The 21,938-nt window shown below is 37.5% G+C and overlaps 1 protein-coding gene across 1 annotated transcript; it reads right to left on the bottom strand.

The window, feature by feature from the left end:
• Positions 1 to 623: 623 nt before the first annotated feature.
• On the bottom strand, positions 624 to 21,756 carry kiaa0753 (KIAA0753 ortholog). The gene is made up of 18 exons (XM_041995332.1): positions 21,344 to 21,756; positions 20,875 to 21,168; positions 20,500 to 20,761; positions 20,153 to 20,262; positions 19,992 to 20,054; positions 19,526 to 19,747; positions 18,695 to 18,863; positions 17,786 to 17,979; positions 17,464 to 17,591; positions 15,240 to 15,392; positions 14,600 to 14,689; positions 13,273 to 13,360; positions 13,063 to 13,131; positions 12,727 to 12,897; positions 12,029 to 12,110; positions 11,686 to 11,806; positions 4,399 to 4,626; positions 624 to 2,036 (listed from the first exon to the last, which is right to left on the bottom strand). The coding sequence occupies exons 1-18, from the start codon at positions 21,482 to 21,484 to the stop codon at positions 1,922 to 1,924; spliced, it is 2,700 nt and encodes an 899-aa protein (XP_041851266.1). The 5' UTR covers positions 21,485 to 21,756; the 3' UTR covers positions 624 to 1,921.
• Positions 21,757 to 21,938: the final 182 nt, after the last annotated feature.

The raw sequence follows: 21,938 nt of genomic DNA, 5'->3' as shown, positions 1-21,938 counted from the left end.
CCTTAGAGATGTTTGGACATCCCAGACAGCAAATGAAACCTCAAAATACTCACTTTTTTTATTTTTTTTTATTTGCAATGTAGAAATATTAGAATAAAAACTACAGCAGTATTTGCATGACAAAAGATGCCAGTCAAACAAACAGTTCGACTGTCATCTTTGCAGAAACAATTTTTCTGACACTTCTTTCCAGCTTAGGAGGTGACGCTTTAGCCCCCTTGAGAGCAGAAGCATAACTAATAAGCCATAAGACACCACCGCCATCTGGTATAGACTGACCATTAGCTGGACAATAAAAGAGAAGGAAAAAAAGAAAGCAAAAAGAGAAGCCCAGCTGTCATAAAGTTACCACTGTACGTGCACGGAAAAGTGCACCCTTGATGCATCATAAATGTGCTGCAGTCAGCTGCTTCCTGAGTGATTGTGAAATTAATTCTGATAATGACTTGATGCTGGCTGGAGGCAAGGTCTAACCTCCTGGAGCATTAGAAATTATAATCATTTGCAAAATAGTGCTAATTCTGGTCTTTTCACAGTGGCATGCTTGTGCAGAGTACTTACAGCATTAATGCAGAGTTATCAAGAGGTTTGGGTTCACTACAGTTCAGCCGAACTACAAACTGTTTACTTTCGAACCACAAGGTTTACATTTTATTGTAAATACATTAAATAAAGCAGATAATTGATTTTACATTTGCATTGTTTACTGGCAGCAGTTTAAGGTGCCTGTGATAAAACTGTGAGATATGACCCATAAAAGCAAAAAAAAAAAAAAAAAAAAAAAAGACCTTAAAATGTTTCCCACAGAGATGTCAGATCAATCTCAGTCCTTTATGTAACAATATCTCTGTTGCTCTGAACTGACGGATCTCCATTTGTTAGAGGTCAAAAATAAATTTGCACTGTTCTGTAGCCTGTGAAAGCCTGCATACGTCGTTATGCCCACGCAGGACCCAGCCTGAGAGAAAGCAGGGCAGCTGATTCAGTGTGAGCTAATTCATTCAGTCACTGTATGAACGCTGTTGGAGTTTGGTCCCCACAGGCCAGTGTAACATCTGCATGTGTCCCCTCTGTTCTGTGTGCATGGCTTTTATGTTGCTCTCAAGGGACTCTGGCATTTTGCAAGTGTACCGAGTATGTCTTGTTTATTTTCTCTTAGAGTTGACACTTATCACCATTATTATGCAGGATTTAGTTGTCAGTACATATAATATATAAACTAGAAGCTATATTTTGTTTGGATGGTAATGAAGTGGTACTGAACTTGTTTAAACTCAAAAAGGGAAATCCCTAACTCTTTCACTGTGCTTTAATAGGAAAAACATCTTAAAGAGTAACAAAAAATATTATGCAGCGCTGACTCTTTATTTAGATACTAAACACAAAAAACACGAAATAAAATTAAAGTAGATTAAGCATATGATGCTCTTAGCTTACTACACTTTTTGATGGAGGCCGTATGCAATTAATTTATTTCCATGTTCTGATGTGAAAATAGAAAGTGTGAGTAATCCTCAGAGATATTCAAACCAAGTGCAAGGGGAGAGCAGTAATCTTATAATCCTCTGCAATGTCGTAATGGTCTTCCCAAGCTTATCTACCCTAAACTAACTTTCCCAGGGGGACTCAATCACAGATACAAATAGACCATAATAAGACCAATGAGACCAATGCTCCCTGTACACTCTAACAATCTCATCTGGAGCATAATTTCTTTAAAAACATGTGAAATCACAGTAAAATACCCATAAAATAGTCAAAAATCTAAATACAAGTACATATTCAGACCAAACATATATAAACACAAAAAAAGTTGATTCAAAAGGTCAAAATCCCACCAATAAAATGTACAAAGCTCTAGAAAAATAAATAATCTGAAGTCCCGGGTCAAACTATAAACCTGGAATTAAGCCGGAGGTGATTAAATCGGCTGCAGGAACTCTGAGGTGAAGAGGGCCTCAGCGTACTCCTCCACCACATCCTGAAACTCTGCTGCCACATCAGCCAGTGCCTCCGACAGCAGCTCCTCTGACAAACTGCGAGACAATGAGGAGCAGAGAGATTAGACAAAATACAGAAACCTACAAAAACAACACCTGAAAACCAGAATCTCTGAAAGTTTAAGGATGCAGGAGATGCAATCTGGTAAAATAGTTGTGACTCATGATAACCACATGCGCAACTAAAATTCATGCATTAATCACTTATTATCATTTACAGCTTTTGCTCAAACCTCTGAAAATAGCAAGTTACTAATTTATAGAGTAAAAAGGAAGATGTCTAGGGTCTGGACACAATAAAAATCACGTAAAACATGTCATTTGAGCTCACTTACTATGAATTTTAATAAAATGCAAATCCCAACCCCTGGGCTAATTTTCCACAAGGCAAAAGGTGCAATTAGGGCAGAGTTTCAAACAAAAATATTCACTGAGTTTAAGAGCTGGACAAACGTAAAGAGGAATGACTGTAAAGACTGGTGAGCTTGGTACAGCAACATGCTAAAATTAAGTGTCTGAACAGTATCTGGGTCAACACACACACTGAGGCAGTGATGGGTAAAAATGCTCTAAGGAAGAACCCAAAAACATCAAAGGCTATATTCATAAAAATTCCTAGAGCAAAGAGCTGCTCCTACTGACAAGATTTTAAGAAAATTCTTAAAATCATGAGCATTTCCCCTAAAAAAAATAACAAAAGAAAAGAAAGAGCAGATACAAGTAAAGATAGAAGTTATTCATAAGGCATCTTCAGCCTCAAAATGTGTAAAACTGTTAGAAACAAGGAAGAGGGCTATTAAGAGGAGTTTTTTAAGCAAATGACAACATGGTTGAGAGTCAAACAGGGAGCAGAGATGTGCTCCAGACATCGGATGACAGTAAGTCATTAAATGCTATGGATTAGATTGTGCAGGGACCATATTTTAACTGATCTTATTAGGGATGCACTTACATCTCCCACACAGCGTAAAAACACCATCATAGCAGAAATGAAACTAATAACTGTGTGAAGATATTTGCAAATGGGAAAATGTAGCTATGCAGCAGTGATGACTTGGGTCTGTTACAACCTGCTATATATGGAGTGATCACAAAAACTATTTAAATGTGCTGAGGTTTGTTTGTATCACATACATCAAGAATAAAGTTAGTAGCACTGCACATTTAATGTAAACAAAATACAGCGGTCTCTCTCTCTCTCTCTCGCTCTCTCTTTCTCTCTCTCTCTATATATATATATATATATATATAAATAGATTATGTACAAGAAAAATACTCCTTGCTCTAAAAAAAAAGTGATATGTGACATAGTTTTGCCAAGTGCTACAATTAGAACTTAAAATAGCTTCAAAGATGTATGTTTTCTATGTTACATTACTGCTCAAGTCTCTGTTGCAATCAGTCTGTTAGCAGACAGATTGAATGAGATCCTCCAGGTGGTGTGGGCTCCACAGAAGCACTCAGCTGCTCATTACCATCTCATCACTCAGAAAGGTTTCTGTGCACTGTCAAAGTACAGCAGGGGTTACAAGCCAACATGTGTGTGTTCTGTCTCCAAAAAGACTGAAATAATTGGGTGCTTTTCCTCACACAATATTCTTCTTCTTTTAAAATCAGAGAAAGTACAGATTTATCCCTTAAAAACCTAGTTCTTTGATTTGGGGCTAAAAATAAGCAGTGTGACTGAACAACAGTTTCCAGCTCTGCTTTGCAAATTACAACACAACGTGAGGCAAAAAGGAGTAAATCAACATTTTAGAAGTTTCAAACTACTAAGCCAAACTCAGGGATTCATTATGTTCAGTTTTGATATAGTCTGTACTGACAGAAGCATCATGTTAAGTGTGCAAATTTGTGAAAGTGAGACCAGAACAGTAACAAGCACTAAATCCATACACCATAAACTCTTGACAACCCTCCAGAGCAAGAGATTCCTACTGTGCATTTTGCCCTTTAACTAGTGGTGAGATGAAACAGAGAGTTAGAAAGACAAGTTTGTGTCAGTATGGTTCTGTTTACCATTTGAAAGTAACAATCTTTTTTTTTTTTTTAAAACATTAATTTCACAAAAATAGAACAGATTTTCAGTCAGACTCTTAGCAGAGGAATGAAACAGATCAGATTTTATCAAAAAAGGTTTTTCATAAATGTCAGTAGTGACAAGGTTGCAAATGAAAGAACTATAGCTCCACAAAAATTTAATGCATGAACAGTTCATCGTGGTTCAACAAACACTATGAAAGGAATAGGTTGGAGAGGTGGAAGAGGCTGCTACGGCAACATGAGAGTCTGTAGATAGAAAAAAAAAGAACTGCTAAACTCATCAGCCAACACATCAGTGCTCTGCCTGGATTAACTGTTAGCTCATTTTTATCAGCGTCTTTTTTTTTCCTTTTACCTGTCTGCAACAGCCCAGGGGTTAAAGCTACCGATGGCCTCATGAACCACAGCACGCAAGTAGGTGTTGTAGTCTTGGTGGTAGCTACGGATGTTTCTCAGCATGCTGCTGGGCACTGAGAGAACGGTCCTCCTGCTCCTCTCCATCAGGCCAGGGAACGCAGTGCTGTTTGTGGGCACCTGCTCATCCTGGGATGCCTCCTCAGGTGGGCTGTTATCGATCAGAAAACTGTAAAGGTGAAAACACAACATGATTTCTATGGGATGAAGTCAAGAGATATACTTTATCATTTTCCTTTAAAATGCCTGTTTCTGTAGAGAATATGCAAACTACTTCAATAACAGTGGATTGGATAACCTTGACAAACATTCTTGCTGTGCCCCATTTGAGGCTAAGGATGATAGAATTAGGAGAGGTGTCGAGTGCAGGCCAACTCTCTTGCCTGCCCCTTGTTTTGAGTGAGCAGGGGCACAGCTGGGCATCGCCATGGTCTGGCTTTATAATCCTCTCTGCTCGGACAAATCAGCCTGGCTCCTGCATCGGTGCTCGCTGTGCTATATTTAGTGTTGTAGCAGCTCCCGAGCAAAATGCCTCTCTCTACTGTGCTCCATGGGCCTCAGCTGAGCTTGTTTGTGTTTTGACCAGGGGGCTACAAAACATGGGGCCACCATAAATATCAAAGAGCCTGCACAGCCAACCCTGCTTCCAGTTTGAAATGGATTGGTTTACAATCAGACAAGTATCAGAGGACAAATGTGGAAAAACCAGCAATACAGTATCCTGCACACCCAGTGGAAAGTCAGCTGTGTTTTTTGTGCCACAGTTAAAAAAAATAAATACAGACCATTTAGACATTTTAGGCACAAGAGACCATATACAACAGTAAGAATACATTAAAAGTGCAGTATGGAATAGCGGCATGTTGTCATTTTCTTCTCCAAAACTCATTAAATTTCCGAACTGCTTCAGGGATATTCAAAGTGTGAGTGCCAACTTAAGAAGCTGGCACATGATTGAAGAGCTGCACAGGACAAATGCATGCATCAACCTGCACCTCATCACTGAACAGCAAACTGTGAGCTACTATAAAGCCTGCCACTGTTACAGCTTTACAATTTAAAAGTAGAAAAGCCTGACTGTTGGGCAAATGAGGCTTACAGAAACTGTAAAATTTTGCACACTTACAGTGAGATCTTATAACTGATTTCATATTGTGGCTCAATATTAAACTCATTTTCTGTATCGATGCATGCTACTGTCTCTGGTGGCAATTTTTTGTGCTGATGTTGTATACATAAACTAATATTAAAATGGCTTTTAAATGTATTTTTATCTACTGTTCCAGTATACTGTTGCTACATTGAGTCACTGCAAAGAGTCAAATTTGCTACATTGCTTTGTCATAGTATGAAATAAAATTAAGATGATCAAAATGCACAATAGTTCATCCTAAATGTGGTGGCAATAAAAACAACAAAACAACCTCCAACTCTCTTGTAACTTCATTCAGCTCCAAGTGTCTTGACCCCTATGACTCCCAGAGCAAAAGAGATAAAATCCATTCAATGAGTCCCAGGTTGGTCTTGGAACTTCCAGCCAGCTCATTGTGCCCCAACAGACTTCAAGTTAATCAGGTGGACAAAACACCTTAACTAGCTCCTCTTAGTGTAGATAAACAGTTGGTTACATTACTGTGTGGGCAGTAATTAAGAAAAAAAAATATTACTTTGTTGTATCTCTAAAAACAAAAAGATAGCCTTAATCTACTGAATTCAGCCAAATACCACTTGACCTGCAAAGGAGAAATGCAAACAAAAACACACTAGTACCATTATATCACCTAATTTTCCTTCTCATTTCTCTGCAAAACTACAGCCATGCAGGGCCTGGCAGACAAAGGACCTGGCATAGCATGCCGCCATATGTGATGGACACAGGCTGAGGATGAGTTGGAGAAATCAAAATTGGCTCAGAGACAGAAAAGGGTGTCTCAAGCGAGACTCAGAAAACCTGGTGACAAAAAGACAGATAAGTGTGGTGAGAAACAGGTTATATAGCTTGACAGGAAAATGTAAAGACTCTGCTCTCATATTGCACTAGGGTCATTGTGAATCAGGATGAAGATGGCCAAAGCTATCACAGCTGCAAATCTGCCATTTACTAAGTAATGAAATACTTGGCCTGAAAGGAAAGACAGATGAAAGGTTTACTATACTGCTGAGAGGGGCTTTCATCTTCTACATTGATTGTCTGACCTGCTGATGGAGCTGCAGCAGGTCAGTCAAAATTATCTAGGTCTGAATCTGGGTTTCTCACCATGGATACATATAGTAAATCTTATCTTCTGCTCTGCTGATGAGTTAAAAGATTAAATCTCAAAATCCATTGTCTCAGTAGTCGCTCGGAAGCATTCATACGGTTACAATGACAAAGACAGCAAGGCTAAGAATAATGGTTGTAATTTTGGAAATGTTAGGACAGAAGACAGTGTACAAACTAGTGATAATCAATGGAAATGGAAAAAAACAGTAAAATGTCAACAACAGGTGCTGCAATAGGCATTGATGTACGTCATTCACACATTTATTTTCCATCACGCTTAGTCCAATTCAGGGTCACAAGGAGATGGAGCCTATCCCAGCAATTAGCAAGCAAGAGGCAGGGTACGCCCTGGACAGGTTGCCAGCTCATCGCATAAGTTTTATTTTCTATCATAAAAATTCTTCTGAAAATTGTTTGCATCCATCAGTCTTCACTTTCCTTAACCAATAACAGACTCCCAATCTCTTTGTTATTAAACAATACAATCACAGATGTCAGTGACGGGCACAACAAGAAAAATCAACAGCTTTGTCACAGTCATCTGACATTTTCATTGAATGTGTTGAGTGAAAAACTGCATACAAGACTCTTGCTTTCCTACATAAATCTGAGCCTATGATGAGGCTCTTTTATCTTCAATTTAGTTGCTCTTCCATACATAAGAAAATAAAATAGTTTCCCTTAAAAGACAAGCAAAAATAGTCTAATTAAGCAGTCTAATCTAATCTGGAGCCTGATGTTTTTCTCTGGGCTAAAAAATATGGTTTTTAAACCCCAAGCCAGACAACACAATGAGATCTTCACACATTTTGTTGCTCCGAATCCTAAAATCCAACCTTGGCCACAAGGGGGCCAAACACTAGAAGAGTCAACACTGATAGAAGATTAACACAATCTTACATCAATACAAAAACAAACACTTTTCAACAAAGGAAATGATGTAAGACAGCTTTTAATCAGTTGCTGTGTAAGCAACGAGAAAGTTCCTCAAATGCGCTTCCGGCAAGTAATATAAATGATATGAGCTGTTGGTGGATATCTGGACTAGCCACAGCTGTGAATACCTGCAGATAAATGGACAGCCTCAGCTAACAAAATGACATTTTTCTTATTGCATGGAAAACCTTGTTTCTTAATGAGGTCAGAAGATTGAGTTGCCATTGCAGGGAAGTACTATCAATAGACGTCAAATAGAGTTTCACAAGATTCGCTTCCCAGTTCAGAAGCTAAACAATTCAGTTAAACATTGATGTTGTTAATTTCCTGACAAATGGAATAGGACAAATAGGAAAGCTGTCAAGTTTAGTTGTTGCATTTTTACAGTTATATGAAAAACATAAACTAAATTTTATTCTGACACCACAAGTATTTGTGGTTACATCATTGACTACTAAAAACTGAATTACATGCACAGACAGGAGCAACAAAAGTTGGAAACACCCATTAATGCAGTTCAGGGTTCTGTAATTAAAACCTCTCATGTTCTCTTCACTGTTAAGTTTTTCTTAGTGGGGCATCAGCGTCATTGAAGCCTGAAACACCAGGAAAAGTAACAGTGACAATGATATAGTCACACTGACATGGATATTAAAATGTCATCACTATTTTATTTCTCTGTACTATTTTAGCATTTAGATTGTTAATTTCTGTCTAATAACATGTTTTAAGTCCACAGTCATCATGACCATGTTTTCATGTCCCAAAACATACTTTGTGAGGTCACAGTGATCTTTTACAGTGATCACTATTTAATTTCTGTTGACCATTTAGGAACTTAAATGGCTCATTTATGGTCAAAATCCCTTTTTGTGAAGTCACAATGATCATGTCCTTTAGCCATCTAAATTTAATCAACTCGTCCTCGAGATTAAGTGTTTATGGCAGATTTGAGGAAATTATCTTAAGGCTTTCAAGATAAAGTGCATTCTTAAGAGTGCAGCATATGCAGGCACATAAGGATGGACAAGCTGAATATATAAGACCTCAAGCAACAGCTGTCACTGTCACAAAGGCATTACATACACAATCAGTTAAAGAGTCCATGTGCTTGTAATAACAGTTGGCGAATGACTGCAAAGTGGGCTGGTTTTTCATTCAAAGAGGGGCAGAAGTGACTTGGTGATTTGGACAACATTAAAATGAATAGGAATTAATTTTAATTTATAAATGTGAACAATTACTATGCAGCAACAAAGTTTGGAGCCCCAAAATATTATGCAGATATATTATATTATGCATTATGCAAATATTAAGTTTTGAGTGTTCATTAACCTGATATTTATTAAAATGTGGGACATTTGCTGAGGGGAATATCGTGGAAGAGAGATTTAGTAATGAGATGCGTGAGCCTGTAGACAGCAAAGCAAATGCTCAATAATTAGTAAAAGACTATGGTATCAAAATTCTATTAGAGCCAAATAGTCTTTATTCTAACTATGCCCAATAAATTTCAGGTACTCCTAATTTAAAACACTAATTAACAATTCACAAAATACTGAACTGATTGTCAATAACATCTTCTCATTTAAATACAACACAAATTTAGCCACAATTTTGACCACTCTCTAAATTTCTATTAGAAAACTTCAGAGAACCAAAAGCTGACACACTAGAACAGGGTCACCAACTCCAGTTCTCGAGGGCTACTGTCCTGCAGGTTTTAGATGCTTCCCTGCTCCAACACACCTGACTCAAATGAAAAACCTCCACACAGAACACTTTAACTTCAGACTACAAAGAGAATGGCTCATCATGACACTGCTGAAACATTGTTCAATAATTATAATTTTCAATAACATTTATAATAATAATAATTGTAGAAAAGACCCCAAAGTCCTCTTTTCATTTAGTTGTAGTCAGCTGATATTCCAGTGTATTGCAAGAGGTGGGCCAGTTTACCAGTGAGTTATATTGCGGGTGACGTCATCTGGCAGAGTTTTCATGTGTAACAGTCGTTGTGGTGGGCTACGATCACCTGTATGAGCAACGTGTGCGTGAATGACCAGTGAGTATGGCTGGCACACAACCTTTGTTGTGTTTGGAATGACATACAGCGGGGTATTTTCTGTTATTTATGGCAAGCAAAGTTCAGAGCTTGGACATGTTAATTACTCTGTGCCTGCGGCTAATTAGCCACTTAGCCTTCCCGTGCCCACACCTTGGATTTAAATGTGTTCTGGTTATAAGTTACGTATGTTTATGCATAGTCCGGGTTCAGTACAGTAGTGAGAGAGTTACTGCTGCAGCAAAATGCGCTGTAACTAGCGCAAAGTAGTGTTTTATCGCCTAACGGGCGAAGCTAAGTTAAAGCGTTACCGGAAGTAGCAAATGGAGACCTTCATAATAAGAGCGCTTTGCTAGTTCCGTTACCGGAAGTGCTCTTGCTACTATTGATGGTAACTTGACCAGACTGAAAACTCAGTGTATTGAATATGTAGTGGGGGATTTAGTGTTTGTTTATTATATTGATCAAAGGGACATGTGTTTTCAAGCTATTTAACTTGTGTTTATTTTCTGGTTATATCATTTACCCTGACCTAAGTTATGTTTGTACTGTTCATTATAGAAAACCACACATCCACACACAACTGAGCAATAAAGCGGAGAAGGAAACTACATCAGACTCGGTCTTTATTATCCCATACTCTGAGCGGCCTTAAGAAGTGCTCTGGCCGTTTTTTTCAAGATATGGTAGTCTTTGTAATTAACCTTTTTTGTGATTGATCAAGAGGAAAATTATAAAATTTTAATGCAAAACCTAATCTTAGTTAATAAATTGACCCAAATAAATTACAAATATATAGGTATCAAAAAAGCAAACAAGTTGTAAAAATAAATCTAGGGAAAAAGACTATTTTGAATAGCTGGGAATTATTATTATTATTATTATTATTGTGGACTAAGCATGATAAGGTCCGGAGAGGTTTAGTACCTCTGAAAGACACTGCAATTTGCACCAATGATGCAGGCAGGTCTGTTATATGCCACAGGGATTCCATGGAGTTTCAGAACAAATGACCTTGCTATCTCAAATGAGTTTGTCCTTGTTAAGTCCCTGCAAGGCCAGACAGCTACTTCTGAAAACAAATTAAATACATTAAATCCTTGATATCCGAGTGCCTGTGTTACATTTGCCAAAAAAAAAAAATAGAGCTATAATTTTAAACTCAACAGGAAGTCAAAGATGAATCATCAGCAGATTGGATCTCAGGGCAAAGTCTCTGTGGAGGGTACTGAGCTGAAGGCACTTCAGAATTGACCTGCTTTAATTTGCTAATGCTTACAGCTGGAATTTGTCTGAAGCATCCTGTTGGCTTGTCTGTGTCAACAATTTCTAGTCCTTCCATTATCTTTTCACTTCCTTCCAAGTTCCTCGTTAATTTAAACTGATGAGCAGCTGCAGCCCTGGGCAAAGGGGTCTCTCTCTGGAGTCCACTGCCAGAGTCAGGAATAGATTCTGCCCTAGGTATGGTACCCACCAAATGAGTTTTGTCGGATGAGTAAGGCCTCCTAGTGGAAAAGTAATTGGGGGGAATTGACACATCATGCAGAAAAACACACACTGAGTATCACTAGAAAAATATTAACTGCTTACTTTTTTACTGAAATTAGAGAACCGATTATACCAGCAAAGAAAGACTTCCTGTAGGGAACATTGCTGATGCCGTTCATCATGGAACATCATAAGATGGCTGTACAATATTAAACGTTTGTCCAAGAAATCAAAATTTACTTCCATATTTGCATTTCTTAAAATGATTTCATTTTATGCAATAAGAAGTATTATGTTGAAAACATGGGTTATAATGGGAGTCAAAATCTAATATTTGAATTCAGAAGCTTTAAGATTAAGTTAAACCAGGTCAGCCTCTGATATTAGGTTCCAGTTAACACTTTTAAAATACCATCAGTGAAAAATGAAATATTGGATGAATGTAGGTGAAAAAGAGGGAAAGGACAACCCACCCAGTCTCTACAGGTTTCTCCAGAATGATATCAGCTGCAGATGTCTGTTTCAGTACTGGTCTTGTGAGCCTAATTGGCTGAGGAGAGGCTGGCCTCGAGCCTGAAGCATGGCACTGGGATCCTGAGAAGAAGCGAGACAAAGGAGAGGAAGGGGAAGTGTGCATTGAGAGGAAACGGGTGGAGCAAGGGACAGACAGACAGATGGAAAGTGGAGATGAGTATAGCATCTGAATAACAAATATTCACCTTCTATTCTCTTGTAGTACTGTCTCCATCTGCAGGAGACACTAGAGAAAAGTTTCTCAGCTTTGCAGTTATAGATGATAAGGCATGAAAGTCTTACCTGTTGTTCTGGGTTGCTCCCAGTAAAGAGGGTCTGAATAGGTGATAGAAGCAAACTTTCTCCTCACTTCCTCTTCATACCTCTGCCCAAAACCACATAGAGAAAAAACATTATTTACAAGTCTAGCTACTTAGACTGAGCCTTTTCAAACAGACATAATCAATCCAGACAAGAAGTTAAAATATACCACTATTGATGATAACTCTTGTATAAGAAAAGCATCTTTATTTATTATAGTGATGATGGTTATATGATTATATAATAATTATTCCATTGCAGTAACAATCTAGCTGTTTCTCCAAAACAGGAAGTGGCTTTTTTACTTTTTTTTTTTTTTTTTTTTTTACAAATAGCCTCCTCTTCTCCTCTCCACTCAACTTGTGTAAATAATTTTCAAAAAAAGAATAAGAGAAGGGGAAAAAAGAACAACACAGGCAATAAACAAAATTATAGGCGAATCTGAATGATAACATTCTGTTCCATTAAAACATTCCCCAATCATATCACGCCATAAATTAACACTGTAATGATTATTGTGTAGTGAAGATCTGATAGCATGACAGTCCAGGTATAGACTAGTAAGCAGCAGACCAGAGCTGCCCTATCAGCTCACTATAAATAACAAGTCAGTCACAGGTGACCTTTCAGGTTCCACATTGACCTTTTTCTGGTGGGCTGCTATGTAGGGCAGCTCTCACCTGCATCTCTTCCATACGAAGCAACATGCTCTCCAGGGTGGGGGCTTGGAGCCCACGCTGGGCCATGCCCTCCAACTGTCTGTCTGTCTCAGCCGCCCACGCTACCAGAGCAGTGTCCTCCAACAGATCTTCCAGCAGAGCCTCACTGAGCTGCTCAGCACTCTCTGCTGCCTGTGCAGGACAGTTTAGAGAAAAAAATTGTCATCCTTTATTTAAAAAATAAATAAATAATAAAAAAAAAATTGTCATCCTTAAGTGTTTCTTTTTTTCTTTATAACTGATATACAAAATTAAAACTGTATAGAAAAGCAAAGTCAAATCTCAGCAGTGGCTCACCCTCTCTGCAGCCTGTTCAGAAAGCCCACTCTGTGAGCTGTTGATCCTCTTCTTGGTGTCACCAGTCTGCTAAGGTACACAATCAACGCAAACACAGTCCCACAAAATACTCTGTTGATTTATTAATTAAAATATATTGATTGACATACATTAAAGGTAAGTAAAGGAGTAAAATCTGTCACCACATGGGCAGCAGAAAGTTCCTCAGACCTTTACTTCATCCAACAGTGGCTGACTTCCCTCTCTGGCCTTCTGCTCAGCTCCCTCACCCCACTGAGTTGGTGACACAGTTTCAGACCTTTCAACCAAATCACACACAAATCACAACCTGCCACACAAGATATTCTGATGTTGACGTGCTTTAACTATAACGCACAAGAAAGTAACATTTTCCTCCAGATAACATTAATGTAGGGTTTTATAAATTGATCAAATAGTTAAATTTTACTCTACCTGGAATTTAAAGCAGATGTAAAATTAAACAGTCTGTTAAATAATCTGAAGATCTTTCTTAAACCATAACTCCTTATATACGTACACTACCGTTCAAAAGTCTGGAGTCACTTTGCCATGGGATTCAATAGGGAAGTGACCCCAAACTTTTGAACGGTAGTGTATGTCTAAATGTCATTGGACAAATAAATGAACTTCATTTTGCCCTTATATGTTTTTGGTGAATAAAAAAAATAAAAGAAGTGTTTTGTGTATATGACTAAAGAGCGCAATTAAAAAGTTGGAGTGTGTAAATATGGTTTGTAGTGTAAAAGAACTCTGAGTGGTAAAAAAAAACAAAAAAAAACTACAAAACTGCTAATGGAAGTGTTTTCCCAAATATTCCTATTTTTTAACCATTAAACAAGATCAAACCTAAAAGACCACCATTTTACACCACAACACAAACTAATGTTTAAAAATGCGATTGAACAAAATAATAACAGCACAATAATGATGCTCTGTTTCAATTTAAATATCCTCTTAACTTATTATAAGAAAAAAAGAAATAGTAATGCACAATCCACAATACAAATAATACAAATTTATGTTCTGTTTATTTTGCATTTTATTGTTGGTCTTTTAGTTAAACACTCCAGTGGTTAATAAGGCAAAGCCTGGTGGTCAAAAGAAAAATGTCCCCATCCTGTTATTTGCTGGATGCACAAAACTCGCATTGTTTCCTTGTCATTTGTCTGTTGATAATTGTGTCCACAGTGTAATTCCCAAAGCAACTGCATATGTGATTATGGTGGTCAGTGGATTGAGTCGTATAGCAGATTACTTTATTAAGTTGATACTGGTGGTGAGATTTAGCTTTTTCTTCTTTCTTATATAAAAAGATTTTTTTTTATTTTTCTTAAATAACCTATTTGTTAAGTGTTTATACAGGATATGGATCCATATAGTCCTTTGAATATACAGCTCAGTGATCAAGATGGACTTCTAAAGAGCTGCACCTCTTCAGCGGAACTAATATGGTCTTCAATTCTTTCCCCACAGATGTAAAATGTATGGTACAAATCTAATTATATTAGTACTTTACCTTAATCTCTGAGCGTGTTCAGCATCTTCTTTACTTAGATGGTTGAACTTTTTCAGTCTCTGCATCATCAATTTATCCAGCCAAGCTTTCCTGTGCCAAGCCAGAAATCATTACAGGAAGCGAAACACACAAGCTTGATTAAGCTTTTCACATAAATAACTTATAATCCTCATCTCTAAAAAAATCAGGCTGCTAGCCACTGATTAATAGGAAAGCACAACTGTAGTAATTAAGATTTGATTAAACTGCGGCATGTGTGCAACACTCAATCAATGAGGTGCTTATAAGCACTAAAAACAGGCCAACTATTAATCATTGAAAAAGAGAAATGGCCTCAATCTAGCAACAATCAAGATTAATTTATTGGAAAGAATTATCTTTGAATTATAATCAGAGTATTGCCTGTGGCTTTTAGAAAGTGGGGTTTGACATAAAGGTTAGAAATGAATTAGTGAATACAGAAAAAGGAGTCATTGAAATTCCTCTTTCTCCAGGTTACATCCATTTGACTTTTTTGTTTTGTCTGGACAGATAACACAAAAAGACTTATCTCACAAACCATAACAATTCTTACTGAAATATATGAGATGTTGAGGAAATTCAAATCCAATTAGAGAAAATTGTAGGTGGAAGGTCTCACCCTAATGCTTCATTTGGAGCTTCTTTCCTCTTTGCTGAGCTCAGAGTCGACTCTTCCTCCGATCCACCTCCCACCTGCTGCTTTGGGGGGCTTGATGAGGGCTTCACTGGAGAGAAGAGACAACGAGGCTCCGGTCTCCCCCTCTGAGGGGATCTGTGAGGTAACAGCAGAGTGAAAAAAACATAAACACAGGCACAAGAGAAGAGAATGAAACGTCCTGGAAAAGCAAAGAAAAGCAGAAATTTTTACTCACTGATCTTTAATGTTACTGTGTTCCACTATTAGGTCTGCTGGACTTCAATTTCACATTTTATTACTATTTTTATTTTGTATATTTTCTAATAAGATATAAAAAACATGGATGCTGATTAAAATTTTTAATTTTGAGTTGTTCGGTTTATGGTCTTTTCATTGTTCTAACAGGTGCTTCTGTCAGCGTGGGTGTTATTGTTTTGTGATTATCCTGTTGGCTTCTTTCTTCTTGGTGATTGGCCGGTTGGACTCACCTGGGGTTATAAAGCCAAGATAAGATCCTTGCAGTCTGCTCCCCATCTTTGTTTCTTTTTTTTTTTTTTAACCAGGGCTCTCTTATGATTTTGGTTGGCATATTAAAGTTCTTTTGAAACGTTGCAGCTGCGTGGTGATGGTCATATATGGTACTGAGTCTTTATTTCATTCAGGAACCTTAATCCTTGAGTTGCACCTTATGAGCAGCACTGTGACAACATAATGTGGAAAACTCTAATCTGATGAAAAATACACTGCAAATAAGATATAAATAACTAATATGACAACTTTTTTAAAAGTCTGCTCTCATCTACATCTAAAAAATGCACTGTGGTGGGTGAAACCTTATGTAAAGAAGGGCCATGTAAGGTCACTGAGCAGCTGTGTGGGCTGTTCGTCACAAGCATGCATGTATACATGCAATAAAAACCACATGAGCTTTTCATCACTTTGAACCACCTTTCTGTAGACTTGCGCTTCTATGTGAACAGTAATCAGATATTCTGTGAACAAATTACAATCTAATATGTTTTGTTGATGTACTAATAAGCTATTGGAAATAGTCTGAAATACTTTGTGTGTTGTTGTGTTACTTTGACAATTTCTTATGGGCACATCTTTTAGTTTTGAGCCTCTTCTTTTTTCAATTTTGGTATGATCCTTAAACATACAGACAAGGCTGAAATGGTTGAAAACCTGTGATTTAATCTCAAGTTTTTGTGTTGCAATATTATGAAAATTAATGTGGTGTGAAACTATATGACAGCTGGCTGCAGAGGGGATATATGGTAAGAACTGGTTGAAGAAAACAAGGAGCGAAGTAGAAAAGAGACCATAAACAACCCTATGTGTATATATATATATATGTGCTGTATTGCCAGATTTTGTGTAAAACTATAGCTTTCTTCCCACTGCGAAGGCATCATTTCTTCCTGTTAATGTCATGTTGTTCTGCGCAACAAATCAAAGACACAATCAGATGCTTTGTGAGAGCAGACTTCACTTTTGTTATTCACATTACCATACATTGGTTTAATCAGCCAGCTCCTTTGGTGAATCCTAGCAAGTCTCTTGAGTGCAGAAAAAAAGCAGATAACCACAATGAAGCAATGCACGTTTAGAATGAATATTCACTGCTGCCACAGTATGTGTTTAACTGTGTTAAAGTTTTGTGTTAAAGAGACAGACGTTAGTTTAAAGTGGTCTTAAGGAACAGCTATCCTTGCTTTTGACGGTCTTACAGGTGACACTGGCTTCTATTTCACTTCCACATTTTCAGTCCAGTCCTTGAACATGATCAATTTAGAGGAGTTTCAACCTATTGGACAGACTCTGTTAATACCATCTATTTTTGCATTTTTTTTGTTTTATACAAAGGCATGAGGGGTGGCAAAAGATTTTTGCATGACACTATATGTACACTGCACTTCATTTGTCTTAGAAAGAGGTTGGACAAAATATTTTGAGAGAACAATAATCAATGGGAAGTCTCCAACACCTGGCCAGTTAGCAAAATCTGCAGATAAGAAACTGTGTCATTCAGCACGGCCAAAGGATCTTTCACATATTCATGCAAACTGTTACCTTGAGATCAAATCTTAAAAACGTTACAAGCATATAACCCCAGTTACATAATGACATTAATCATCTATTCTGCAGGATGGAAAGTAATTATTTTAGAAATCGACTGTCCCATACACGTAGATAATAGGCTTACCGTTGTGGAGGAGAGTGAGGGGATGTTGGTATCCAGGGCACAGAGTGCTCTCTTTGGGGGAGCTGGTTCTCTCTGAGCCGAGAAGAAACTGTAGGCTGCTGGAAGCCTGCATCCTGCATCTGATTATGCTGACAAGCACGATATAATATATTTTTAGTTTGTTTATATGAACCTTGCATGGCTTAAATCTGACCTTTGGCAAAACTTTCCACAGTGTAATATAAATTAATGAAAATCATTTTTTCTACCAATATAATGTTGAGCTTTTCATGAATGTTTTAAATTTTTTTTAAATACACTAAGCATTACATAAATCTTGCACCTTCATTAGGTGAGCCTTTCTTCTCTCAGCTTGCCGTCCTTTTCTGCAGGTACTGTGTGTCTGAGTTTGTCCCTGCCGTTCTCTCAGCTCCCTCTGCTGGCTGATACTCTGTACGCCAGCCATCAGCACCTCCCTCCTGTTCAGGGGCTGGTGAGAAACTGTTTTTGGCTTTTGTGGGGGCATCTTTTTTCCTGCTGCACAAATGAAAAATGTCAACTTCTGTTTAGTTTTGATCTAAGTTCACTGACTCGTCTTAAAACTTCTTAAAATAGAAATTTGGAAATAAGTACAACCAGATATAAACTTTGTTTGTATCCCTTTCAAATAAGAGTAAACCAGTTTAAAACCAGGTGAAGACATTCAACGCTACTGACTAGCATACATACTTGCTCTCTACAACCTGTTCCATTTTTACAGGGAATTCAGTAATGCAACAAAATTGGTTTCCATTGCAGATAAAGCACATTTTAGGTGTTTATGTCATGTCTTGGAAAGGATGCCTCTCAGCTCAATCGGAGCCAGCAGGTGTTAACTGCTCATAAGACTAAGCAGCAGGGGACCAAAGGCAAGAGTCCTGCACTTCAATTTCTATTTTTTCATTACTTATTTATGGCACCATATCAATTTTCAGCCTGTGTGCAGCCATTTAAACACAGCAGGAGACTCAAACACAATCATCAAAAAGCCCTAAGGTGACTTCTAAATACACAGGAGGTTGTATATACCAAACGTCTGTGCTGTTTTCAGAGCCTCAATCAGTGACTCTACCATTGTCTCAAGAAATATACAGTATGTTATTATATAAATATGAATTAAAATATTTTTATATAATGCATTAAATGTCTAACTAATTATATGTTTTTAAATGCAATTATAGTTCAGGCAAAAAGGGTGGTAATCAGTGCTCACCACGGACACCTCTTCTGTGATTTGCAGGTTTGCGAGGAGCTGACATGCTGGGACCCTTGGGTGCAGCAGCAGGTGACGTGCTGTGATGAGGAGACTTCCTGCGTTGAGGACATGCTTGAACCTGCATCTTTTCAAGCACCTCATGTTTACTGAGGATGGATTCCACAGTCTAAGAGAGGTGAAAAGACAACCCTTGATTATGAATTATAATAATAAATTCCTGCACGACGCCTCCTTAAAATTTTATGTATATTCAGAAAAACTATAGTACACATACTTTGTCAGTTAACGGTAATAGTAACAAAATTATAAAAAAAAAAAAAAAAAAAAACCTTCTCTGCATGATGCATTTATAACCCTCTAAACACTGCATTAACAACAGACTAATGATGTAGTAGAATCTGTAAAAATTAATTTACATCATCTCACATTTTAGCTAATAATGAGCAAATCAAGTTCAAGTTCAAATCAGGATAAAGTTTTAAATCAACTTCAGACACAAGTCTGTTGAAAATACTTTTTCCTTGTAAAGCTCTGTCTAACCTGTACCTCACTTCGTTACACTTCATTTATGAACTTCCGCATTGGGTTTTGCTTTTAGTAAAATTAGTACACAGTATATTTAAGGTCAGGTAATTGTCAAAACCTGTTAAAACAATCCAGGTTTAGAATTATATTTCTGCTTTATAGTGCTTTGGTATAAGTTTTTATAGTAATAATCTAATATAAAGAAGTCATTGTTAACACAAAACAGCTGCTTTAAAATAGTTTGAACAATTAAATAACATCTCACAATCCAAACAATTAAGGCCTGAAATTATTGCTGCTCACTTCTAGTTTCTGCAAGATGCTGAGGGCTGTCTGAGGCACAGCTGAACCTTGGTCCACTTCAATCTTAGCTGAGCACAAAGAGAGCTGACGAATCAACTGGCCAAGTTCTTTGTAATGAAGGGGCACCTTTCTGCGATTTAGATCTGAAAGCTGATGGATGATAACCTGTAAGGCTCTGAGTGCCCCTCGATGAGCAGCCGCTAGCCTGTTAATTGCAATATACTGGAAGAAGAAGAAAGAAACAGGTAAATCAGTTACTTTACTAAGCAGTAAAACTCCTTTTTAGCAAAATGAACTTAAGCAAACAAAAAAATAGTTTTTGCATTTTCTGTATGTTTTAATAGATTATGGATAAACAGCTATTTTTGTATATGAGAGATCAAAATCAGTCATTTGGTTTCAAGCACTACAAATAGCAACAAATAAATAAACGGCTTTCTATAGTAGTAAGTAACTGAAGGTATACCTTTTTAGTGTCCCACATTTTCTCTTTTTTGAGTTTTTCTATATCTTCTTGTACCTCTTTTACCTATAAAATAGTTTGAAAAACAGTATTTATGAACACACTGCAGGTGTAAAAAAAATCAAGGAAAATTTATTTCATTAAATGTCTTCAAATTCAAATACCTGTTGTTGAAGAGCGTAAATGACTCGTACTGAACGAGCTTCCTGCTTTTGTCTGCGCATCTCCAACTTGTTCTGCTCTTCAGGTTCCAATGGCTCCGCCATTTTATCCCCTGTGGTTTAAAACTACATTATTTTATCTATCATCCTATGAAAAATGTGCTGATTGTGCTGGATGTTCCAATTGTGGAAATCTTTTCAATTCAGCTCAATTTAATTTTATTTCTATGTTGAAAATTCACAACAAAAGCAACATCTGTACACTTCCCAATGAGGGAACTCAATAAAATATTTAATAACAGTGCTTATTCAAATTAAGCTGCATATAACATCATGTTTTCAAGGGTTACCTCTGTTAGCTAGTTCCTCCACTTTCTGGATATACACTTCCAGCTCATTTTGCAGTTTGTGGATCTCATGGCTTAAAGGTGCTTGTTTGCCTCCTTCTCCCTGCCTTGGTCCAGGGTCTCTGGTTGGAGGAGAATTGCCAACACGAGGAAAGGAAGAAGAGAGAATTTTCTTGGAAACATTCTGTTTAGCACCAGATTGAGCCACCTTCTCCTTTGGACTACAAGCTATTATTTTTGTCTTGCTTGGAGAAGTTGCCAAGTCCTATCCAGAAAGAGAAATACTTGCTTTAGTGTTTGCATAAACAATGCAACAAAAATTCTTTGCGCTGGACAAAACAGTTTATTATAGTTTACACTTAATTATAAACAATGTACCTGAAGCAGCTCCACGTCACTTGTTTCAAAGAGGGTGGCTTCTTGTGAAGGTTTAGATGAGAATTTTTTAAATGACTCACGGTGCCTTCGTCTTAGATCTCTTTGGGCCAACTTAACAGCCGACTGAAGCCTCTCCTCAGAGAGTGCTGTGAAGGTGAAAGAACTTCGGATGCTGCCTGAACTCTCATGCACTTCTGAACGTTGAAACAGCCTCTCTATTACAATGGGGGCAGGAGGGCCCACACGGGTGGCACGGTTAATGGCACTTGCAGGGATGTCTTCATTGAACAGTAGCTGTGGTAAGAAACCAATTTCCAACATTTATATACGTTATTAACTTAGTTTGACTTCATTAGACAGTTTGTTTGGAACAACTAGCTTCATTCAATGCAGCATTCCAACATGCGCGGATCTGTGCGACTTCGGAAAAAATGAACAGGTCTGAGATAGACCTTCAATGATTGTTTACCTTTGTTTGGGATGTTCTGGTAGTCAAATCGCTGCCATCTTTGACATTTTGGGTTGAGCAAACAGGAATCCAGCCGCTGGGTGCAGTAGTTTGCTGGACCACGGAAATAAGGGGTCCACTATGCAAGAACTGTGCAGCCATTGCAACGAAAGCATCTGCAAAGTTATGTCAACGCCGTAAGCAATTCCTAATGCTAATTAGCGTTAGCATTCGCAGGCTAACTTTTTTTCCCTAACATCAAGTTAATCCTAATACTGTCCATTCGACCATTTCGTCTTAATCTATAACTACTTCTATCTCGTAAATAAATTATAAATTAATTGAGCGTATGGAGTTACTAAAGTGTAGCCCATGCTTTACGTTTTAAATTTTAGTGACAGCATAGTTTGAAACGGCGCCATGACAACAAGTAACGGAAGTAATGCTTTTGTCCCTACAGTTGAAAGTACGGATCGTGAGAAAAGTCAAAAAGAATTATTTAAAAAACAAATCAATTATAATTAAATGTTATTAAATAAATTTAATTTCATATTGAAATAATACAGTGTTATAAATAATTATTAATTTTTTAAGCAGAAACCAAAAATTCATAATA

The sequence above is a fragment of the Melanotaenia boesemani genome, chromosome 9, assembly GCF_017639745.1.
Source record: "Melanotaenia boesemani isolate fMelBoe1 chromosome 9, fMelBoe1.pri, whole genome shotgun sequence".
NCBI lineage: Eukaryota > Metazoa > Chordata > Actinopteri > Atheriniformes > Melanotaeniidae > Melanotaenia > Melanotaenia boesemani.
Note: the sequence above shows the minus strand (reverse complement) of the source record. Positions and strands in the feature narration are given on the sequence as shown.